The sequence below is a fragment of the Salmo salar genome, chromosome 14 (genome assembly GCF_965601325.2).
Source record: "Salmo salar chromosome 14, fSalSal1, whole genome shotgun sequence".
Lineage (NCBI taxonomy): Eukaryota > Metazoa > Chordata > Actinopteri > Salmoniformes > Salmonidae > Salmo > Salmo salar.
This window is the reverse complement of record NC_138304.1, coordinates 39,962,319-39,974,937: the sequence shown is the minus strand read 5'-3', so window position 1 is coordinate 39,974,937 and position 12,619 is coordinate 39,962,319. Positions and strand designations below refer to the sequence as shown.

At 40.5% G+C, this 12,619-nt stretch overlaps 1 protein-coding gene and 1 long non-coding RNA gene across 2 annotated transcripts; one reads left to right on the top strand and one right to left on the bottom strand.

Annotated features, from left to right (window-relative positions):
* Positions 1–1,026: 1,026 nt before the first annotated feature.
* Positions 1,027–3,427, top strand: LOC106596867 (uncharacterized). The gene is made up of 2 exons (XM_014188117.3): positions 1,027–1,265; positions 1,801–3,427. Exon 2 carries the CDS (start codon positions 1,808–1,810, stop codon positions 3,263–3,265), a length of 1,458 nt encoding a protein of 485 aa, XP_014043592.2. The 5' UTR covers positions 1,027–1,265; positions 1,801–1,807; the 3' UTR covers positions 3,266–3,427.
* LOC123726698 (uncharacterized) lies at positions 3,251–3,938 on the bottom strand. Its single transcript, XR_006758814.2, has 2 exons — positions 3,810–3,938; positions 3,251–3,497 (listed from the first exon to the last, which is right to left on the bottom strand). It is a non-coding gene; the product is annotated as an uncharacterized LOC123726698 (long non-coding RNA).
* Positions 3,939–12,619: the final 8,681 nt, after the last annotated feature.

Here is a 12,619-nt window from a genome sequence, read left to right as displayed (position 1 = left end):
TGGTCATGTGTATCCTACCTGAGTCCTTGAAATCTGCCACACCCACTTTGAATCAGCTTTTGTTTTGTAGGACGAGAAAAGCATGCACACATTTAAAAACAATATGTGACTTATCGTATTATCTATACAATGTCTTGCACATCAAACTTAATTTGTTTTGCTGACTTGTGAGTGGAGAAGTAGAACCTCTCCTCATTTACCTTTGACCTTTTTCAAAAGGAGGCGAGAGAGGACGGAAGAGAGATGACGCAAGAGTTGTGTAAATGCCATTGTACTGGTTATGTGTCTGTAGGCTACAAGAATCTTCCCTGTGGCTCAGTTGGTAGAGCATGGTGTTTGTGATGCCAGTATGGTGTTTGCAACGCCAGGGTTGTGGGTTTGATTCCCACAGGGGGCCAGTACAAAAAAATGTATGAAATGTATGCATTCACTACTGTAAGTTGCTCTGGATAAGAGTGTCTGCTAAATGACTAAAATGTTTAAAAAAATTGAATGTGATGAGTCATTTCGCAAACAAAGGACTCTTTTTGAACAGATCTTTTTGGGGAAGGTTGAAACCGAATCACCTGTGTAAAAGAAGTAATTTGGATTCCTGGTTTGCGTATTGCTACTACTGCTTCTTGATCATCTGCAGATAAAAGCATTAGTTGAAGATGGTTATTCCTCACTGCAGGAACAATGGAAAGTAAGGAGAGAGCCTCATTCTGGTCCACGCATTTTTTCAGCAAATTGTTTTTTGCAGGTCACCTAATAATTTCATCAGTTAAACTGTATTTGAACTCACATGTCATGGTCTCATGTCATGGCAGGCAGCTTTTTAGGGTTTACATGAAATGTCGCAATTTTTTTGCTGAACTAAGTGCTGTTTGGAGCTAAATTAATTGTTCTTCAAGCTGAGTGGAGCCAAATAATCCGGCTCACCGAAAAGACTCGGAATGCCCATCCCTACCACTAGAAGCATGGCTTTCATTTCTATAGAAACTCTGACAGACCCAGCGCATTACATTCTCTGCATTCTGAAAGTGAAAGGCACTCTAGCGATAAGTTTCATTTCTGATGAAACATGAGTGACGCAGTGATGTTGTAGATCAGCCTTGGTAAAACTCTGTTTTTCTGACCCTTGTCTTGTATCTGCCCTGTGTACTGGTTATGTGTATGTAGGCTACAAGAAGCACCTTTTAGTTCATTTCAATCTTGGGTTCTGTTGACAAAGAAGAGAAACAAACACAGTAAAACTAGATTTTGGTGGTAGGCTGCACAAGAAGGTGAGTGACATTTTTTATTGGGACTCATTTGTTTTGTTTTGATGTGAGGACTTATTACATCATATTACAGTATTGATCATGTTTACAAGTTTCCAAATGTTATTTTGGAAAACCTCATCGTACATATTGGGACATATTGGTCTGATATAGTTACAGTTCACTCCAAAATAAAAGTTTGTCAGATATCTTTTGACATTTTTAGTGCTAACAATTTCAGACCTAGCATTTTTTGGGAGTCCTAAAACGTTAAACCTATTGCCAACCACAAGAAATAAGCTACTGATACAGACTATACATACCGTGTAATGTGAGGACTTATTACATCGTATTACATTATTGGGACATAGGTCCGATATAGTGACAGTTAACTTCAAAATGAAAGTTAGTCAGATATTTTCTGATGTTTTGTGGAGAGTCCTAAAACTTTTAACGTATTGCCGAGCACTAGAAATAAGTTACAGATGTATTTATTTATTTGTTTATTAATTTATTTAATAAATGTGCAAATGTTTACACAATATTTATTTTGTCACAGGCTGGCCATGGTTGGAAGGGGATTCCTGGGTTGTTTCATCTTGTGTCTGTCTCTGGCCTCAGTATGCGCTGTCAAAGGAACCCTTAAATCAATAGATGATCTCAAGGGAATAGAGTTTGGTCACACCTCTCCTCGGCACGGCCTCATGCTACTCCACTGGCTAGCCAACAACATTTACAATGACAACAAAGGCAACATGAGACTCAATTTCAACCCAGCCAGGAGAGACTATGGCTTTCATTTCTATGGAAACGCTGATAATCCCCATCTATTACCTATTCTGCCCTATCAACGTGGAAATTACTACTCACTAGGGAATCTTGCTGACAATAACAACAACAATGATGCTTTGGCACTTCCTGATTATGTAACTCAAAGATTCTACAACTCAAGGGGACCTGAGAACAACAGGGACAGGGTCATACTCAGAGTTAGGGATGAAGGGTCCAATCAGTTCATAGTAGACGAGGTCTATGTCACACAGCACTATCCACGAAATGAAAACAGAGGAAGTGCCTATGATCCAGACAATACATACCGTGTCAATGTCAGCCTCCTTAGACAAATCCAAAGTCTACCAACCATTAACCTAAATTATATTCTACAAACATATAATGTAGAGATCAACGACAATATTCTGGAGCATCTGCAAAACACCTGGAGAGACACACCTGGTCTGGCACTTCTTCTGGCTATTGTATTGTACTTTACACGTCCCAAAACCTTAATTAAGGACCAAGCGTTTGGTTTAATATTACAATCCAAGAGGGTCATGGAGGATAAGGATAATACATTGATTAAGCTTGAGGTGAAAACCACAAATAGAGGAAAAGCCAGGATCATCTGGAGTGGTATCCCCAAGAGGCTATTGGACCAGGGCGTAATGGTGGTTCTTTATAAGAGCAATAACCCTGACAGTAAGAGCGAGCTAGACAGATCATCAGTTGGGGGCAAAGCCTCTGGAAGCTATAACACCTCAGTACCCCTTAACCCTGGTCTCCAGGTCAGGCTCCATAAGGAGGTAAAAACATGGTGGAATTACTTGGGATTTGGGTCTCCAACTGGAGAGGAGATCTGGAGAGGTTCTGAGTTTCACGATGCCAACAGAGAGATTCCTGTTGATATTAACGGACATGACGCCAGTCTGCAGCTCTTTGTGAAGGATGGAAAGGCCTGCGCTCGTCTGTACGTAAAGAGGTCCTTCACTGACTGGAAGAAAACGTTTAATAACTCCTGGGTTGGGTTCTACTCTTCTGCAGGCACCCTGGATCATAACACCTGGCAATGGGCTGTAAAGTTCTCTGAGGAAAGCCGCTCTGATTGGGCAGGTATACGTGGGTGTAATGTCTATGTGTATGAGTCTAGTATGACCATGTCTCCTGGGGTCCAGGCCAGATTCATACTGGAGAAATCTGGGGGTGAAAAGGCACGCACTCCACCCTGGGAGAGATTTGTCCAGGGGTGAGCTCACCTGATAACATGATCTATGATGTTGATATTCTCATTTTTAACTGCTTTTGTAATTGCTTTTGTTAATGTTTAACATTTATGTACCCTGCTTTTCATTTGGTTTATTTTAATTGCTAATCTGTGTGAAGTGTAAAAGAGAATCTGTTCCCAAAAATCCCTTCTGTTCCTCTTTCTTTGCTATTTTGAGGGGATGACTACGAGCTGTTGGTGTGGGTAGGTGGCTTGACCTGTCCTCATGACAAATCATTCAGTACATTACTTTTTTTTTCCTCTTTATGATTCATCATGGGCTGGAGATCTTTGTAGGGAAAGTTTGGATACCTAGCCAGTTGCACAACTGAATGCATTCAACTAAATGTATATTCTGCATTTTATCCAAACCCTCTGAATCCACGTCGTCGGTGTCTGGGGAGCAGTTGTTGGGGGTTAATTGCCTTGCTCAAGTGCAGAACAAAAATGTTTTCCACATTTGCGGCCTGGGGATTCAAACAAGTAACCTTACTGGGTTGCTGGCCCAATGCTCCTATCCGCCATGCTACCTGCTGCATTTGTGTTGACTGTGTTTGTTGTTTCTGTTTGTGTTTTGTGAAAATTCAATGAAAATATAATCACAAAAAAAGCTACATGATAAATTCAAGATAAAATATAAAAAACTAACAAAATGGTGGAGTTTTTCTTATCCCAGGATCCACTCTTGAGCCCTTCAATGATATGCTCGTGGAAGATGAGTGTGAACATCTGACTGGAATTATGCAGGAGCTGGACAGTGGTGATTTTGCACAAATCTCATATCAGTAGTCAGTCACTGAAGTCGGTCTACAGTGGTTTCCATACCTATTCACACTATGGTTTGCAAATGGAATCAGCCATGACCCACCAGCCAGTCCTGAACCACCATTTAGGAAAGTGAAATACATAATGTAACCCCTTTGAACCCAAATCCCCCTACCAATGCAGCAGGGGGTGGCACCTAAAAAGTGACATACTGTAGGTGTGGTTATACTTGTGTAAGCTCCCTAAGCTAATGCCTATGCTTAAGCTTAGCAGGTTAACACAGTTTTGTGGCCTGCAGGAGACCTAGGCTAGAAACCAGTCTTTTTATTTGGTGCAGTGACCTGAATAGGTAGTCGTGTGGAGGTGGTGAAATGGGTGGTGGAGCATAACCAAGAAGGTTCTGTATGTTTAGTAACCTAAAGAGGCTAGAGTGACAGGCCAGTAATGGGAAGGTTGTCAGTTCAACCCTGGGTCTCTTGTTACCTTGTTGAACTATGGCGCCGCATGTACTGTAGCCTAGAGGTTGGAGGGGAGGCTAACATCTGGGGGGTTGCTTGTTTGAATCCTGGGGCTGATGGAAAAAATCTGGTGGAAGTGAACCTGCAATTGGAGGGTTGCTGGTGTCTATTCCTAGATGCCATCTCCTGCCGTTGTGCTCTTGAGAAAGGCACAACCACAAAACGATTCTAAAGTGTAGTCTTCTTCTTTATCTTTGGGGAGCTAACACAAGTCTCACACAAGGTCACTCATCATGATACACAGCCTGTTGTGTGTATATTGTGTCAGGGATTGGGTAATGTGACATCAAAATTACAAGTTGCATAATGGCTAAGTAAAAATGTGTGTGTGTGTGTGTGGACGTGTTTAGCTATTCTTGTGGGGACCAGAATTCCCACAAGAATAGTAAACAAACAAAGATTTGACCAACTGGGGACATTGTTAGTCCCCACAAGCTCAAATGATATTTCTAGGGGTTTAGGGTTAAGGTTAGAATTAGTGCTAATTTTAGAATTATGTTAATGAGTTAGTTTTAGTGTTACGGTTAGGAGCTAGGGTTAGAGTTAAGATGAGGTTTTTTGGGTTAAGGTTAGGGTTAGAGTAAGGGTACGAGTACGAGTACGGGTAAGATTATGGTGTGTGTTTGCGTGCGTGCGCATGTGTGTAATTGTCAGTGGGTGGTGGTATGCGGTATCAAATTGAAGAAACTGTAATGTAGCACTGTCCCCTTTAAGAACGTCACATTCAGTATCCCAGGGGAGGTGTAAAAGATGAAGGCTCTAGGTTGGTTATTTATTACCGCAGATCTTTATTAAAGTAGACGCTTAACTTAGCATAAAAAGCGTGGATGTCAAGTCATTACAATGGCAACAAGTGATGAAGCAAACAATTTTGAACGAATTCACGGCAAAACATACTTTTTTTTCTCTAAGCAAGATAGCAGCACTGCTGAGCCGAAAGAAAACATCACGAACTTCTGGAGAAAAAAAGAGGGATAGATGAATGGGAAAATCTAGAAAATGAATGGACTTTGTGAGTAAACAGCCTGTGTTGATGGAACTGAACATGTCCAATGCCCAGCAAAACGCTGTATAAACACAACTGCAAAAAAAAATGACAACAAGCCAAAACAGAAGAAAGTGGAAAAACATACTGGAATGCTAGCTATGAAGCTAATGCCAACTGCTAATGCAAACTAAGAAAAACGAGCTAGCTAGCGTACTGAATACTGAACTTAGCTAGAGGTCATTTTATCAGTTAACACAAAAACATGGCTACCATTGCGGAATTACCCAGATTTGATGTAAACACAGACCCTTCTTCAGTAGCTACCAAATGGAAAAAGTGGATGACCAGATTTGAAACTTCTGGTTGCAGCTGATGTTGACAATACAAGAAAGAGAGCTATGCTACTGTAGTATGCTGGAGAACAAGTGCATGAAATCTTTGAGAAAGGTGAAGCTGATGATTATGATGAAACAGTAAAGCTACTAAATGAATACTTCCAACCAAGTCACAACATTGAATACGAAATCTATGTATTTCGCCAGTCAAAACAAAAACAAAAGGAAACTGTTGATGCTTACCAAACAAGACTAAGACAGATAGCTGCAAACTGTGAGTTTGCTGATGTGAATAGAGAAATAAAATCTTGAATCATACTCAGTTGCTCATCATCACGGCTGAGAAGGAGAGCACTTACGGACTCCACTCTATCCTTGAAAGGCCTGCTTGACCTTGCCTGAGCTGTTGAAACAGAGACAGAGAGGGAGAAGAGTCCATCCATGTATACCAGTTTGACAGTCTAACTAGCTACATTTTCAGATATTGCAGGTTTCTTATTTTGTCAGAAAGTCATTTAGATTTCAAGTTAACCTGTCTGGAACACCTGGGACGTCAGCGTCCCACTCTACTCAACAGCCAGTGGCAGTGCGTGGCGCGAGATACAAAACCCTTAAAAATGCTATTGCTTCAATTTCTCAAACATATGACTATTTTACACCATTTGAAAGATAAGACTCTCCTTGATGTAACCACGTTGTCCGATTTCAAAAAGGCTTTACAGCGAAAGCAAAACATTAGATTATGTCAGGAGAGTACCCAGCCAGAAATAATCACACAGCCATTTTCAAACCAAACATATATGTCACAAAAAGCTAAATGCAGCACTAACCTTTGATGATCTTCATCAGATGACACTCCTAGGACATTGTGTTATACAATACATGCATGTTTTGTTCAATCAAGTTCATATTTATATCAAAAAACAGCTTTTTACATTAGCATGTGATGTTCAGAACTAGCGTACCCACCGAAAACTTCCGGTGAATTTACTAAATTACTATGCATAAACCTTCTCAAAATACATAACAATTATTTTAAGAATTATAGATACAGACCTCCTCTATGCAACCGCTATCTCAGATTTTAAAATAGCTTTTCGGCAAAAGGACATTTTGCAATATTCTGAGTACATAGCTCGGCCATCACGGCTAGCTATTCAGACACCGGGGCTCAGAAAACTCAGAATTACTTTTACAAAAATTGGATTACCTTTGCTGTTCTTTGTCAGAATGCACTCCGAGGACTTCTACTTCAACAACAAATGTTGTTTTGGTCCCAAATAATCCATAGTTATATTCAAATATCCTCCGTTTTGTTCGTGCTTTCAGGTGACTATCCGAAGGGTGACGCGCGGACGCATGTCGTGACAAAAAAATTCTGAATGTTCCTTTACCGTACTTAGAAGCATGTGAAACACTGTTTAAAATCAATTTTTATGCGATTTTACTCGTAAAATAGCTATAATATTCCAACCAGACAACGTTGTATTGATTCAAACAGGTGAAGAAAAACATGGAGGACTCGCGAGCACGCGCCTCTCCTGTCTCTGAGCCACTTGGCTGACCACTCAGAAACAGAGCTCCTGTATTCTGCCCAGAGACAGCAGACGCTCCATTTCACTTTCTGGCGCCTTCTGAGAGCCAATGGAAGGCTTAGAAAGTGTCACGTAACAGCAGAGATACTGTATTGTTGATAGAGAGGCAAGAGAAGCACCAGAAATTGTCAGACAGGTCACTTCCTGTTTGGAATCTTCTCAGGTTTTTGCCTGCCATATGAGTTCTGTTATACTCACAGACACCATTCAAACAGTTTTAGAAACTTTAGAGTGTTTTCTATCCACATATACTAATTATATGCATATTCTCATTTCTGGAAAAGAGTAGTAACCAGTTTAAATCGGGTTTGTTTTTTATCCGGCCGTGAAAATACTGCCCCCTAGCCCAGTCAGGTTAAAATGTAGCTAACGTTTTGTGTATGATCTGTGTAGTATTATTATTTGTATCTCAGAGCCATTTGCATTGCTAGTCATAGGCTAATGTTAGCTAGCTAACATTGAACCTGGTTGCAGATTCATGCAGGGTAGTAATGTTATGAGTTGGGATTATGGATTATTGTTTAGCTGGCTAGCTACATGTCTAAACAAAAGACTTCGCTATGCAAGTAAATGTTTCAATAGAAGGTTTATGATGTCACTGCTACAACTGTCGATAGACGTAGCTGGTAAATTTGCTCTGACTATCTACTCCGATTTCAGAGCAGTGTGCCAGAACGCAGAATAACTGACAAATTTACGAACGCCCAACACCCGTTGAATATGGCCGGTGTCAGTAAACGTTGGCAAATCAAGCGTAATTAAATTGTTGCAAGTAGTACAGTTGGAGTCACCAACGCTCTGGATAACATTTGAAAAAAAAGCCTAATTAGCTCTGCTACAGCGAGTAAAATGGTCAGTGAGGTGTTCTCTCATTTGTGCTTTGAAGTAGCTAGCAAGGTATCCAACGTTAGCCAGTTAGCTTGGGTTCTTGACTGCTGTTGTTAGGTCAGAACGCTCAGATCAACCCTACTTTTCGGCCAGAGCATCCAGTGTGCGCTCTGAACGCTCCGAGAGCAAAACACTCTGAATTTACCAATGGACAATCTGACTACACTCTGAGTTTATGAACGCCCAGAGCACACTCTGGCACTCCAGATTAAATTGACAAACACACCCATAGTATAAGCCAAACTTTAGTCATGAAATGTTTGATTGTTTAGGACGTAGCCTCACATTTGAATCCTTAATGAGATGGGTGGGGCTAAAGCTTAAAAGATGGTGAACGATGCTGAATGGATGTAGACAAAGAAGAGCTCTCCAGTAGGTACCAAAATATTCAAGGGCCATTTTCTCAAAAGTGAGTTTAAAAGTTTATCAACTTTTAAAGCAGAATTACTTAGCCATTGTTACTCAACTGTAGTGTATGATATACCATTTTCTTGCTTCTATTTTTATAGGAGTTCCCGAGTGGCGCAGCGGTCTAAAGCACTGCATCTCAGTGCTTGAGGCGTCACTACAGACACCCTGGTTCAAATCCAGGCTGTATCACAACTGGCTGTGATTGGGAGTCCCATAGGGTGGCACACAATTGTCTGGATTTGGCTGGTGTAGGCCGTCATTGTAAATAAGAATTTGTTCTTAAATGACTTGCCTAGTTAAATGAAGGTTAAATAAAATAAATTATCCAATGTAAATAAACACAATTTCAAACTTATTTCGTAAGACCAAATTGAGCCAATCGGTCAGATATAATTAAAAAAACAAGTTGTTAGGTGTAGGCAGGGCCATAAGCAAATTGATCAACCGGGATATGATGAAAGAGTTAATCAAGGGGATTATTCCACAAATAGACAGGTATTTTCCTTTCCATGGTAAGAGACCAACTCTACTACTTGCAAGAATTTAATTACGCTTGATTTTGCTAAATTTCTATTAAAATATGTTTTAGTGAGATCATTTCTTTCTTTCAGGATATGAATACCTAGTAAGTCCACTTCACCTTCAGACCATTTTATTGGTAAACTACACGGTAATGTAAAAGTTGTATTTTTTGGGGATCCAATTTGTAATATAGTACACTTATCATAAATCACTTGTAATCCAGAGGTTAGAAACATTATCTATAAATCAAGTTGTATTTGTCACATACGTCGAATACAACAAGTGTAGACCTTACAGTGAAATTCTTACTTACAAGCCCTAAACCAACAATGCAGTTAAAAAAAAAGTGTAAAGAAAGTATTACTAAATAAAATTAAGTACAAAAATAAAAAGAGCAACAGTAAAATAACAGTAACGAGGCTACATACAGAGGTAATTGAGGTAATATGCCCATGTAGGTAGAGGTAAAGTAACAATGCATAGATAATAAACGGAGACTAGCAGCGGCATAAAAATGGGGGGGTGTCGTGGAAATTCAGTACTGAGAGAGACTTGGTCATTTCTTTAAACAATCATCTTTAATTAATATCGACTAATTATTGCAAATTTGAAACCATCAGCCCAACAGTCTTGTTCTGACTATTAGGCTGAGAGCCTGAATCATACAGACAATGCACAGTCTATATAGGTAATACCCAGAATGCTTGGTTCCACCCCTCCCATATAGATCTGGGGGCACCATAAACCACATTGGGCTCATCCTGTCTTAACGCCAGGGGCAGATAATCTTAACCCCCGTCCGTGGCCTAATTTCCCAGGCAAGGATGTCTAAGAACCATTGAGGCCTTTGTTCTACTCCTCTCTATCCAATTACAACCACCCACATCCTGTAACTGGAATGCCAGCTGTAGGTTTTATCACCAGGAAGCTAGAGTGGACACCATAAAACTCAACATTAGCAGGACAGATATCTCACTGTTTAAGTAAATCACTGTTACATATCCAACAAATAAGGTGAATACATAATTTTTCTGTCACAGGGGTCAATACAAATAGTCTGGGTAAGCATTTGCTTAGCTGTTCAGGAGTCTTAATGCTGGGGATGGAAGATATTAAGAAGTCTTTTGAACTTAGACTTGGCGCTCCGGTACCGCTTGCCGTGCGGTAGCAGAGAGAACAGGTTATGACTAGGGTGGCTCCTGAGGGGGAATAGGCTTTGTCGTGCCCTTTTCACGACTGTCTTGGTGTGTTTGTACCATGATAGTTTGTTGATGTGGACACCAAAGAACATACAGTTTTCAACCTGCTCCACTGCAGCCCCATTGATGAGAATTTGGGGCGCCTTTTCCTGTAGTGCACGATCATCTCCTTTGTCTTGATCACGTTGAGGGAGAGATTGTTGTCCTGGCAACACACAGCCAGGTCTCTAACCTCCTCCCTATAAGCTGTCTCATCGTTGTCGGTGATCAGGCCTACCACTGTTGTGTCGTCAGCAAACTTAATGATGGTGTTGGAGTCATGCTTGGCCATGCAGTCATGGGTGAACAGAGAGTACAGGAGGGGACTGAGCATGCACCCCTAAGGGGCCCCTGTGTTGAGGATCAGCGTGGTAGATGTGTTGTTACCCACCCTTACCACCTGGGGACGGCACGTCAGGAAGTCCAAGGATCCCGTTGCAGAGGAAGGTGTTTAGTCCCAGGGTCCTTAGCTTAGCGATAAGCTTTGAGTGCACTATGGTGTTAAATGCTGAGCTGTAGTCAATGAATACCTTTTGTGCAGGTGGGAAAGGGAAGTGTGGAGTGCAATAGAGATTACGTCATCTGTGGATCTGTTTGGGTGGTACAGTGAGGGGAAAAAGTATTTGATCCCCTGCTGATTTTGTACGTTTGCCCACTGACATAGAAATGATCAGTCTATAATTTTAATGGTAGGTTTATTTGAACAGTGAGAGACAGAATAACAACAAAGAAATCCAGAAAAACACATGTCAAAAATGTTATAAATTGATTAGCATTTTAATGAGGGAAATAAGTATTTGACCCCTCTGCAAAACATGACTTAACTTCTCTAGGGCCGGCGGGACGAAATCGTCCCACCTACATAACAGCCAGTGTAATCCTGTGGCACGTATTCAAATACCTTAGAAATGCTATTACTTCAATTTCTCAAACATATGACTATTTTACACCATTTTAAAGACAAGACTCTCGTTAATCTAACCACACTGTCCGATTTCAAAAAGGCTCTACAACGAAAGCAAAACATTAGATTATGTCAGCAGAGTACCCAGCCAGAAATAATCAGACACCCATTTTTCAAGCTAGCATATGTCACAAAAACCCAGAAGACAGCTAAATGCAGCACTAACCTTTGATGATCTTCATCACATGACACACCTAGGACATTATGTTATACAATATTTGCATGTTTTGTTCAATCAAGTTCATATTTATACCAAAAACCAGCTTTTTTACATTAGCATGTGACGTTCAGAACTAGCAATTCACTTCCGGTGAATTTACTAAATTACTCACGATAAACGTTCACAAAAAGCATAACAATTATTTTAAGAATTATAGATACAGAACTCCTCTATGCACTCGATATGTCCGATTTTAAAATAGCTTTTCGGTGAAAGCACATTTTGCAATATTCTAAGTAGATAGCCCGGCATGACAGGGCTAGCTATTTAGACACCCAGCAAGTTTAGCACTCACCAAAGTCAGATTTAATATAAGAAAAATGTTATTACCTTTGGTGTTCTTTGTCAGAATGCACTCCCAGGACTTCTACTTCAATAACAAATGTTGGTTTGGTCCCAAATAATCCATAGTTATATCCAAATAGCGGCGTTTTGTTCGTGCGTTCAAGACACTATCCGAAAGGGTAAATAAGGGTTACGAGCATGGCGCATTTCGTGACAAAAAAATTCTAAATCTTCCATTACCGTACTTTGAAGCATGTCAACCGCTGTTTAAAATCCATTTTTATGCAATTTTTCTCGTAAAAAGCGATAATATTCCGACCGGGAATCTGCATTTAGGTAAACAGACGAAAGAAAATAAAGCATGGGGTCGACTCGGGCATAGTACTCTGATCGGCCACTTGCCAAAAGCGATAATGTGTTTCAGCCAGAGGCTGCCTCGATATCGTTCAGCTTTTTCCCGGGCTCTGAGAGCCTATGGGAGCCGTAGGAAGTGTCACGTTAGAGCAAAGATCCTCAGTCTTCAATAAAAAGAGCCAAGATGAACAACAACTTGTCAGACAGGCCACTTCCCATATAGAATCCTCTCAGGTTTTTGCCTGCCATATGAGTTC